Source organism: Staurois parvus, unplaced genomic scaffold, assembly GCF_062004578.1.
Source record: "Staurois parvus isolate SC_StPar_1 unplaced genomic scaffold, SC_StPar_1.0 ptg001004l, whole genome shotgun sequence".
Lineage (NCBI taxonomy): Eukaryota > Metazoa > Chordata > Amphibia > Anura > Ranidae > Staurois > Staurois parvus.
Window position 1 is genome coordinate 87311 of NW_028318800.1, and position 12466 is coordinate 99776.

The window sequence follows — 12466 nt, forward strand, 5'->3', positions numbered from 1 at the left end:
CCTCTCAAGAACCCTCAGTGCTGATGGAAGCAGAGGGCTGGCTCCTGGGAAGATTTATGCAAATTTTAAAATGGGTGGATGACAGATTTGGAGGAGCGGGTGATCCTAGGAAGGCGATATTTGCATGTAGACCACCCACATGTCATGCTGAGACCCTTCTCCTGACCACCAATGTAAGGGAACCCTTCTCCTTCTGACCACCAATGTAAGGGAACCCTTCTCCTTCTGACCACCAATGTAAGGGAACCCTTCTCATTCTGACCACCAATGTAAGGGAACCCTTCTCCTTCTGAACATTAATGTAAGGGAACCCTTCTCCTTCTGACCACCAATGTAAGGGAACCCTTCTCATTCTGACCACCAATGTAAGGGAACCCTTCTCCTTCTGACCACCAATGTAAGGGAACCCTTCTCCTTCTGACCACCAATGTAAGGGAACCCTTCTCCTTCTGACCACCAATGTAAGGGAACCCTTCTCATTCTGACCACCAATGTAAGGGAACCCTTCTCCTTCTGAACATTAATGTAAGGGAACCCTTCTCCTTCTGACCACCAATGTAAGGGAACCCTTCTCATTCTGACCACCAATGTAAGGGAATCCTTCTCCTTCTGACCACCAATGTAAGGGAATCTTTCTACTTCTGACCACTAATGTAGGGAACCCTTCTCATTCTGACCACCAATGTAAGGGAACCCTTCTCCTTCTGAACATTAATGTAAGGGAACCCTTCTCCTTCTGACCACCAATGTAGGGAACCCTTCTCATTCTGACCACCAATGTAAGGGAACCCTTCTCCTTCTGAACATTAATGTAAGGGAACCCTTCTCCTTCTGACCACCAGTGTAGGAAACCCTTCTCCTGCAGACCCCCAGTGTAGGAAACCCTTCTCCTTCTGAAAACCAATGTAAGGGAACCCTTCTCCTTCTGACCACCAATGTAAGGGAACCCTTCTCTTTCTGACCCCCAATGTAAGGGAACCCTGCTCCTTCTGGCCACCAGTGTAGGGAACCCTTTTCCTTCTGAACATTAATGTAAGGGAACCCTTCTCCTTCTGACCACCAATGTAAGGGAACCCTTCTCCTTCTGACCACCAATGTAAAGGAAGCCTTCTCCTTCTGACCACCAATGTAAGGGAACTCTTCTCCTTCTGACCACCAATGTAAGGGAACCCTTCTTCTGCCCACCAATGTAAGGGAACCCTTCTCCTTCTGAACATTAATGTAAGGGAACCCTTCTCCTTCTGACCACCAATGTAGGGAACCCTTCTCATTCTGACCACCAATGTAAGGGAACCCTTCTCCTTCTGAACATTAATGTAAGGGAACCCTTCTCCTTCTGACCACCAGTGTAGGAAACCCTTCTCCTGCAGACCACCAGTGTAAGGCAACCCTTCTCCTTCTGAAAACCAATGTAAGGGAACCCTTCTCCTTCTGACCACCAATGTAAGGGAACCCTTCTCTTTCTGACCCCCAATGTAAGGGAACCCTTCTCCTTCTGACCACCAATGTAAGGGAACCCTTCTCCTTCTGACCACCAATGTAAAGGAAGCCTTCTCCTTCTGACCACCAATGTAAAGGAAGCCTTCTCCTTCTGACCACCAATGTAAGGGAACTCTTCTCCTTCTGACCACCAATGTAAGGGAACCCTTCTTCTGCCCACCAATGTAAGGGAACCCTTCTCCTTCTGACCACCAGTGTAGGGAACCCTTCTCCATCTGACCACCAGTGTAGGGAACCCTTCTTCTTCTGACCACCAGTGTAGGGATCCCTTCTTCTTCTGACCACCAATGTAGGGATCCCTTTTTCTTCTGACCACCAATATAGGGATCTCTTTTTCTTCTGACCACCAATATAGGGATCCCTTTTTCTTCTGACCAACAGTGTAAGGGAACCCTTCTCCTTCTGACCACAAGTGTAGGGAACCCTTCTCCTTCCGACCACCAAGGTAAGGAAACCCTTCTTCTTCCGACAACCAATGTAAGGGAACCCTTCTCCTTCTGACCACCAGTGCAAGGGAACCCTTCTCCTTCTGACCACCAGTGTAGGGAACTCTTCTTCTTCTGACCACCAATGTAAGGGAACCCTTCTCCTTCTGACCGCTAATGTAGGGAACCCTTCTCCTTCTGACCGCTAATGTAGGGAACCCTTCTCCTTCTGACCACCAGTGTCGGGAACCCTTCTCCTTCTGAACACCAGTGTAGGGAACCCTTCTTCTGACCAACAGTGTAAGGGAACCCTTCTCCTTCTGACCACAAGTGTAGGGAACCCTTCTCCTTCTGACCACCAAGGTAAGGAAACCCTTCTTCTTCCGACAACCAATGTAAAGGAACCCTTCTCCTTCTGACCACCAGTGCAAGGGAACCCTTCTCCTTCTGACCACCAGTGCAAGGGAACCCTTCTCCTTCTGACCACCAGTGTAGGGAACCCTTCTTCTTCTGACCAACAATGTAAGGGAACCCTTCTCCTTCTGACCGCTAATGTAGGGAACCCTTCTCCTTCTGACCGCTAATGTCGGGAACCCTTCTCCTTCTGACCACCAGTGTCGGGAACCCTTCTCCTTCTGAACACCAGTGTGTAGGGAACCCTTCTTCTGACCACCAGTGTAAGGAACCCTTCTCCTTCTGACCACCAGTGTAGGGAACCCTTCTTCTTCTGACCACCAATGTAAGGGAACCCTTCTCCTTCTGACCACCAGTGTAAGGAACCCTTCTTCTTCTGACCACCAATGTAAGGGAACCCTTCTCCTTCTGACCACCAAGGTAAGGGAACCCTTCTCCTTCTGACCACCAAGGTAAGGGAACCCTTCTCCTTCTGACCACCAAGGTAAGGGAACCCTTCTCCTTCTGACCACCAAGGTAAGGGAACCCTTCTCCTTCTGACCACCAAGGTAAGGGAACCCTTCTCCTTCTGACCACCAAGGTAAGGGAACCCTTCTCCTTCTGACCACCAGTGTAGGGAACCCTTCTCCTTCTAACCACCAGTGTCAGGAACCCTTCTCCTTCTGACCACCAGTGTAGGGAACCCTTCTTCTTCTTACCACCAGTGTAAGGAACCCTTCTTCTTCTGACCACCATTGTAAGGGAACCCTTCTCCTTCTGACCACCAGTGTAAGGAACCCTTCTTCTTCTGACCACCAATGTAAGGGAACCCTTCTCCTTCTGACCACCAAGGTAAGGGAACCCTTCTCCTTCTGACCACCACGGTAAGGGAACCCTTCTCCTTCTGACCACCAATGTAAGGGAACCCTTCTTCTTCTGAACACCAATGTAAGGGAACCCTTCTCCTTCTGACCACCAGTGTAGGGAACCCTTTTCCTTCTGACCACCAAGGTAAGGGAACCCTTCTCCTTCTGACCACCACGGTAAGGGAACCCTTCTCCTTCTGACCACCACGGTAAGGGAACCCTTCTCCTTCTGACCACCAATGTAAGGGAACCCTTCTCCTTCTGACCACCAATGTAAGGGAATCCTTCTCCTTCTGACCACCAATGTAAGGGAACCCTTCTTCTTCTGAACACCAATGTAAGGGAACCCTTCTCCTTCTGACCACCAGTGTAGGGAACCCTTTTCCTTCTGACCACCAAGGTAAGGGAACCCTTCTCCTTCTGACCACCACGGTAAGGGAACCCTTTTCCTTCTGACCACCAATGTAAGGAACCCTTCTCCTTCTGACCACCAATGTAAGGGAACCCTTCTTCTTCTGACCACCAGTGTAGGGAACCCTTCTCCTTTTGACCACCAGTGTAAAGGGACACTACAATTCCTTTTCTGGTCATTACTGTTACTGAAAATAACACAACAGAGCCAAATCCAACACCAAGAGGTTTCAGGACATTTACTCCCAGTTAACATCTTTGCATTTCCTGCGTGCAACATTTGCGCAAACACACAAACCATTGGCTGCTATACCTGCTGGAAACACGGGGAAAAGGACCCTGAACCCTTCTCCAAAATGCCCTGGTGGGGCAGATGCACAGGATATTCGCACCATGTGGATTCACACGCCCCCAAACCATGACTGAAATAAAAACGTCTAGGGACTGATGGCACCCAGCGCGTTTCGTCTGCGGGATCGCGATTGATTTACGTGCATTCCAGCACCCGTAACAGTGTGAACCGAGCCTTCGGATGCATGCACACCTGCACAATGAGTTTTTATGCATTTGTTGCGCGACAACAAAGGGCGGCCATGACAACGTAGCTCCTGCCCTCGCGTCACGTGACTCCTAACAACGCCGGGGTGAAAAGTGCGGATCGGAGCGTTTGAAGTTCACATGCATTTCTGTGTGCGCTCCCAGAATGCCAAGGTGTGAATGAGGCCTTACAGAGCAACGAAGCCATGGCTAGCATTACCCTGCATGGACCTTTGCTGCGCTTCAAGGGGGTCTCCATTATTCTGTCCACTGAGAGTATGCCTTCATAAGACCTGAACCCCCCCATTTCTCTGGACAGGCTGGAGTTGGTATGGTCCTGGGGACACCAAGTTCCTCTGGAGGACACTGACCTCTCACAGCCTGCCTCTGACCAGACAGACACCTCAGAGCCCAGCACACGGGCCTATACCTGTCTCCATAGAGCTGCCATGGCAGCCACTAACCAAACTAACCAGTGTCCATAGTAACATCCCCCCTCAAAGTCCAGGGTTCTCACCTCTCTACCTCCTTCTCATCATCCGCCATTTCCGGGAATGACGTCCACGGGAATAGCTGAGGATGCCGGGAGTTGTAGTTCAGAGCAGGGACCTCCTCCGGCAACTCACACAGGGCGCCCCTCCGCGCCGAACTACAACTCCCGGCACCACCCGCGGCTCCCAGCGTGATTGTTAGTTTAGTCACCATGGTGACCGAGATATACATTATATCGTATACCCCCCATACGTGTGACACGGGAGCCACATTGTATCGCATACCCCCCCTACGTGTGACACGGGAGCTACATTATATCGCATACCCCCCCTACGTGTGACACGGGAGCCACATTGTATCGCATACCCCCCCTACGTGTGACACGGGCGCTACATTATATTGTATACCCCCCATAGACATGACATGGACACTACATTACATCGCATACCCCCCATACGTGTAACACGAGCGCTACATTATATGGTATACCCCCCGTACGTGTGACACGGACACTACATTATATCACATACCCCCCATACGTGTGACACGGGCGCTACATTACATCGCATACCCCCCATACGTGTGACACGAGCGCTACATTATATGGTATACCCCCCGTACGTGTGACACGGACACTACATTATATCACATACCCCCCATACGTGTGACACAGACACTACATTATATCATATACCCCCCATGCGTGTGACACGGGCGCTACATTATATCGTATACCCCCCGTATGTGTGACACAGACACTACATTATATCGTATACCCCCCGTACGTGTGACACGGACGCTACATTATATCACATACCCTCCGTGCGTGTGACACGGGCGCTACATTATATCGTATACCCCCCGTGCGTGTGACACGGGCGCTACATTATATCGTATACCCCCCATAGACATGACACGGACACTACATTACATCGCATACCCCCCGTACGTGTGACACGGACACTACATTATATCGTATACCCCCCGTGCGTGTGACATGGGCGCTACATTATATCGTATACCCCCCGTGCGTGTGACACAAGCGCTACAATGTATCGTATACCCCCCGTGCGTGTGACACGGGCGCTACATTATATTGTATACCCCCCATAGACATGACATGGACACTACATTACATTGCATACCCCCCGTACGTGTGACACGGACACTACATTATATCGTATACCCCCCGTGCGTGTGACACGGGCGCTACATTATATCGTATACCCCCCGTGCGTGTGACACGGGCGCTACATTATATCGCATACCCCCCATACGTGTGACACAGACACTACATTATATCATATACCCCCCGTGCGTGTGACACGGGCGCTACATTATATCGTATACCCCCCGTGCGTGTGACATAGACACTACATTATATCGTATACCCCCCGTGCGTGTGACACGGGCGCTACATTATATCGCATACCCCCTCGTACGTGTGACATAGACACTACATTATATTGTATTTTTGCGATTGCGTATGTCCATGTGACTCCGCTAAAGATCAGAAATGAAGACTTTTCCTTTAATGCACTCCAAGTGCGACTAATGCCCCGTACACACGATATCAAAAATGTATGAAACATTTTGCGGAAGCACCGATCGAACGATTTTCTCTTTGTCGATGAGCAGGATGGTTTAACTGATAACGATAGTGAAAAATTTTGTCTTTTCGAATCCAAACGACCGATTTTCTATGTGGTGGTATGACGGTCGTACGAAAAAAATCTATCAAGCACTATCACGCATGTCCAAGGAATCTTCGTAAACACAAACGAAAAGTCCAAATGTTAAAAGTATATCGGCCTAATGAGATCATGAAACCAGAATTCTGCAGATTATATTTTATGTATCTATTTATGTATATAGGTCATGTAATAAACGAAATTATACTCATTGCTGGTAATCATGTATATCACTCGTTCTGGCCGGATGGGGCGTGGCTACAAGGTCACACGCACACCGCATCACTTCCACTTGTATGGAAGACATCAACACTACATATTGCCCGACGAACTATTTTTTTTAGATTGGTTAACCACTTCAAGTCCGGACACTTTCCCCCACTTCAAGTCCGGACACTTTCCCCCACTTCAAGTCCGGACACTTTCCCCCACTTCAATACGGGACACTTTCCGCCCTTCCTGTCCAGGCCAATTTTCAGCTTTCAGAGCTATCACACTTTGAATGACAATTGCGCGGTCATGCAACTCTGTACCCATATGAATTTTTTAGCATTTTTTTTAGACAGATAAAACTTTATTTTGGTGGTATTTATTCACCGCTGGGAGTTTTATTTTTTTGCTATATAAATGAACAAGTCCAAACATTTTGAAAAAAATAGTTTTTCTTATAAAATTTTGCAAATAAATTATCTTTCTTCATAAATCTTGGCCAAAATGTATTCAGTTATCTTTTTAGTAAAAAAAATAACCCAAATTAGTTTATTACCAAAAATTGTAATTTGTAAAACTTTTTTTTCACATTTTTATATTATTGTTTTTTTTTTTTTAACATACTGTCACCCTAGCAGTACAGTGTCACCATGGTGACACTGTACTACTTGTGGGAGGTTATGAAGATTTTTTTTTACACCCATAAAGACTGTAAAAGCAATTTCTCCTCTCTGGCTGCATTCTTGCAGCCACTGAGAAATACTGTGAGCGATGTGAGTGGTCACCGCTTGTCACATGGTACAAGGCTGTTGTGAATAGCCCTGTACCATGTGATCTCTGATCATTCACAGATTTCACATGTAGTAAGCAATGTCAGAAGTGACATCATTGCTTACTCTTCATGTGATCACTGATTGGCCAATGATCACATGATCGGGACCTCGCACAGAGGTCCCGTACAGCGGATACCAGATCGCGGTGCCACACACTTCCAATCCAAAATGGTGGGTGCTCTTTATGAATGGCAACCCGCCCCTGCACTGCCCCCATCGAGCTGTTTATATACAGCGGCTGGACGGGAAGTGGTTAATGTGGGACATAATGTTGACCAATGAACGGACGCCTCTCGGTCGTCAGATGACCAATTGGTCGATTTTCTAATCGTGTATTCCCACCATAACGATCACCATTGATTCCTAATTGATCCATAATGATGAATATAAACGTGACGTAGTCATGACAATGAATTCCTCATTATTGGAGAGTTCTCAGCAATGGCACGGTCCATGGTGTCAGTAGAGGGGTCTATTGTCACCTCTATGGCCCCAGCAGAGTCCACCCCCCCCCCTGGAGCTGGGAGTTGTAGTATAATCCAGAAGCCCCTTCTATCGCCTCACAGTGGCCCCATAGCCGCTCTGTCAGTGACCGACCAATCACAGATTACCGTCTTTTAAGCAAGCCAATAGGACTACGGCAGGGGCGGGTTTAGAGTGCTCCCCGCCCACCTCGATACCTTGACAACTGCATAGACGGGCAGTTTCGGGAGCCAGTAACATACGGAGAATCGCAAATCGTCTGCCTACCGCCCAATCAGGGCGTGTCTATCCCCACCCGCCGCTAACAAGACTTCAATAACAGGGCGCCTATTTAGCGCCGAGTTTCCCACACTGAGCGGTGTAATCGGTGATTGGTCACCAGGCGGGACATCGCCTTTCTCTATTTGCTCTTTCGTCTGTCAGTCTCCGGAGAGCGGGAACTGGGTGGGCGGGGAGAAGCGGTAATAGAGGCGGTACTGATGTCAGAAGGCGTTGGACCCTCTGGCTATGCCTCCACTTGATGTCAGTTCCAGGTACATGGGCGTGTACTAAGAGGGCGGGGTAAGCAAGCTGTACTGTGTGGCCACGCCCATGTATATAGGGGGTGTACAGTATCATGTCGTGTCTGGGAGGGATTTATGTCCTACTACACCCCCTCCTTTCTCAGTCCCTCCCCACCACACTGCGACCATCCGGCTGTCTTCTGTGACAACCCCATTCCCGGAATAAAGGAGACAGAGCAGAGTAGCGGCTATGGGCGTACACTGGAGGGAATGGGCGTGGCCGCACAGCGCGAACAACCCTTACCCCGCCCTGAACAATTACTACACGCCCATGTACATGGCACGCGCAGCCCCAGCTGAAGGCGTGACCAAATGTTCCCACGCCTTCTAGCTTATCGGTTCCGCCTGTTATCTCGTCTCCCCGCCCACCCAGCTCTAGAAGCTCCCGCCCACTAGAGACGGACAGACGAAAGAGCAAATAGAAAACGGCGGACTCTCGCCTATTGACCAATCGCAGTGCAGTACGGGCATGTGTTAGATGCAGACACGAGAGATAGGAGTGATACTCCAGACATGCGCGGTGTATACAGTGTGGGAACTCGGCGCTAAATAGGCTCCGTTATTGAAACCTTACTAGCGGCGGGCGGGATCGACGCGCCATGATTGGACGGCAGGCGGACGATTTGGGATCCTCCGCCTGTTATTGGCTCCCGAAACTGTCGGTCTATGCAGTTGTCAAGGTATCAGGCGGGCGGGGAGCCCTGTAAACCCGCCCCTGCCATAGTCCTATTGGCTAGCTGATAAATCGTTATAGAACTGCCACCCTTTATCAGTAACGGACATTTTATAATGGTGCTGCTGTGGGTGGTCTCCTTCCTGAAGCTCATCCAAAACCCCAACCCTTCCCCCCATTTTGTTACCTGTCATCACCATGTTAGTAACCAGATAACCGTCCCTACCCATTCCATTTTATGTATCTAGATCCGGAACGCTCAACCACTGTTCCATGGAACCCCAGGGTTCCTCCAAAGGTTGGTAGGGGGTTCCTGGAGCTGTGGTTAATGGACCTCCCATCGTAGGGTGCCTCCATGGTTCCAGGTCTAATGCCACTTTGCAAAACCAGTGGTATGACACTAATGAACATTTAGGTCTCATGTACACGGGACACTTCTGAACGATGGAAACTGACTGCTGGAAAACATATCTGCGTAATGTGTTTATGTGCGTTTGCATTTAGAAGCGTTTTTTAAAGATAAGCACAGGAGAACCTCCCAAATGCCCAGAATGCACTAAAAAGTGGTAAATTATTAACTATTTCAGACTGTTTCAGAGAAATACAGAGAGTAGAAGCAGAGACAGTAGTATGTGTTGAGATTAGCTGAGGTGTGAGTTGCTCATTAACATTTGTTTCCAAGGGCGGGAGAGGTCTGAAGTGTGAATTGGTCATTAACATATCTATTGTTTCCAAGGGCGGGAGAGGTCTGAAGTGTGAATTGGTCATTAACATATCTATTGTTTCCAAGGGCGGGAGAGGTCTGAGGTGTGAACTGGTCATTAACATATCTATTGTTTCCAAGGGCGGGAGAGGTCTGAGGTGTGAACTGGTCATTAACATATCTATTGTTTCCAAGGGCGGGAGAGGGCTGAGATGTGAATTGGTCATTAATAGATCTTTTGTTTCCAAGGGCAGGAGAGGTCTGAGGTGTGAATTGGTCATTAACCTCTTGCCGACCGCGCATAGCCGAATGACGGCTTCACCGCGGCCGGCCAGTTCTGGGTGGACGTCATATGACGTCCTCCCAGAACGCGCTCTCCTGGGGCGCGCACCCGGCGATCTCCGTGATGTGGTAAAAGGCCAATCCAATGACACGCTGATCACAGGGAAATGCAAGTGCCGGTTCTCAGCTGCACTTTCCTCGCGCTGTCAGATCGTGAGGAAAGTACTGCCGAGAACCGGCAGTTGTCAGAGCGGGGATCGGCACTGATGATCAGTGCCCTGATGATCGGTGCCCAGCAGTGACACCCGCAAGTTCCGCCCAGCAGTGCGCCCACTAGCTCCGCCCACCCGTGCCCAGCAGTGCACCCACCTGTGGCCAGCAGTGCCCCTACCTGTGCCACTCTGCAGTGCCACCTACCTGTGCCCAGAAGTGCCACCTACATGTGCCCAGCAGTGCCACCCACCTGTGCCCACCCACCAGTGCAGCCCAGCAGTGCTGCCAGTCAGTGCCACCAGTCAGTGCCCAGGGGTGTGCCAGTCAGTGCCGCCAGTCAGTGCCCAGCAGTGATGCCAGTCAGTGCCGTCTATCAGTACCCATAATCAGTGTCACCTATCAGTGCTGCATATCAGTGCCGCCTATCCGTGACCCCTAATTAGTGCTGTCTATCAGTGCCGCCTATCCGTGCCACCTCATTAGTACTGCCTATCAGTGCCCTTTAGTGCTGCCTATCAGTGCCCATCAGTGCCGTCTATCAGTGCCCATCAGTGCTGCCTCATCAACGCACATCAGTGAAGGAGAAAAAATACCTGTTTGAAAAATTTTATAAAAGAAACAAACTTTTTTTTTTTTCAAATTTTTTGCACTTTTTTTATTTATAGCGCAAAAAGTAAAGTGCCCAGTGGCGATTAAATACCACCAAAAGAAAGCTCTATTTGTGAGAAAAAAATGATCAAAATTTCATATGGGTACAATGTTGCATGACCGCGCAATTGTCAATCAAAGTGTGGCAGCGCTGAAAGCTGAAAATTGGCCTGGTAAGGAAGGGGGTATAAGTGCCTGGTAGACAAGTGGTTAACAGATCTTTTGTTTCCAAGGGTGGGAGAGGTCTGAGGTGTGAATTGGTCATTACAATGTGTGACAAGCTTGGTAGGAACATCCTGTGTTCAGTGTTTTGTCCATCTGAGCACCCTGAAAATGTTTTGCATGCATTTTTCATGATGGAAAAAGGCTGTGGACAACATCGGGAACTGGAAGCGTTAAAACAAAATTTCAGACGCAAACGCTTATAAGCGCGTTTAGCTGCATTTACAAGCATTTTGCATTTCGAACGCTGATAACATCGACTGCTGAACGCAAGTTTGGTGCGTTCAAAAAAACGACTGCAAATTCAAATGCCTGTAAACGACTGTAAGCGATGATGTGTACATGGACACATAGAAAAACATTAGGGAGAGTTCAGGGGCTGCTGAGAAAAAAAACGCTGAACACCTCCTGAACGTGAGTTTATCCGCTGCAGTGTACTTGCGCCCTTAGCTGTCTGCGTCTTTCTATCCACAGCTGTAAAAATGTAATTCTTCCCACTGACCAGCAATGAAATACATTTTGCATGAATTATCCCGAAACCTAAAAATAATCTCAAGGGTTCCCAAAGTTGAAAAAGGCTGCAATAGATGTTAGCCTGTGTCCAGCGTACCTGCCTTTGCAATGTACAGGCTCACTTTCATTTTGGACAACGTAAAAACTGAATGTACGTCTATTGTATCCGCTGTCTTTGTATTTTGAAAAAATTAAAGCTTAATAAAGCTTTGTAAAAAAAAAAAGAAAAACAACAAAAAACCATCATTCTAATAACGTGCGTCTTCACAGAATTGCCTGGAAGCAGATACAAACCTAAATGTCCCCAGAACCAGCACATCTATAAGAATGGCGGGGAAACCTTCCAGAAGAAGAAAACCTAAGCGGGCAGAACTTTTGACAATCCCTGTACAGCAAGATGGGGACAGCAAGAGAAACAATATGGAAGGTTTTGTTTGCAAACTTGCTTGATTTGATAAGATCGCTGAAATACTACTGAAATTGCAGAGATTCAGCTTTGTTTTGTTTCTTTTTTGTTTGTTTTGTTCTCTTTTTTTGTTTGTTTTGTTTGAAGCTTCAGCTTTGTTTTGTTTCTTTTTTGTTTTGTTTTTTTTTTTGTTTTATTTGAAGCTTTGGCTTTGTTTTGTTTCTTTTTTGTTTTGTTTTTTTTTTTGTTTTATTTGAAGCTTCAGCTTTGTTTTGTTTATTTTTTGTTTGTTTGTTTTGAAGCTTCAGCTTTGTTTTGTTTCTTTTTTGTTTGTTTTTGTTTGTTTTCTTTTTGTTTGTTTTATTTGAAGCTTCAGCTTTGTTTTGTTTATTTTTTGTTTGT

At 47.9% G+C, this 12466-nt stretch overlaps 1 protein-coding gene across 2 annotated transcripts in view; it reads right to left on the bottom strand.

Moving 5' to 3' along the window:
- The window catches only part of UCKL1 (uridine-cytidine kinase 1 like 1), a 40447-nt gene extending 35755 nt beyond the window's left edge, over nt 1–4692 (bottom strand). The window contains exon 1 of one of the 2 annotated variants that reach the window (XM_089657471.1): nt 4650–4692. In XM_089657471.1, coding sequence (XP_089513597.1) covers nt 4650–4678 — 29 coding nt within the window. In that variant the 5' untranslated portion in view covers nt 4679–4692. The remainder of the gene's footprint in view (nt 1–4649) is intronic. The other variant, XM_089657470.1, reaches the window with a different exon arrangement.
- Nucleotides 4693–12466: the final 7774 nt, after the last annotated feature.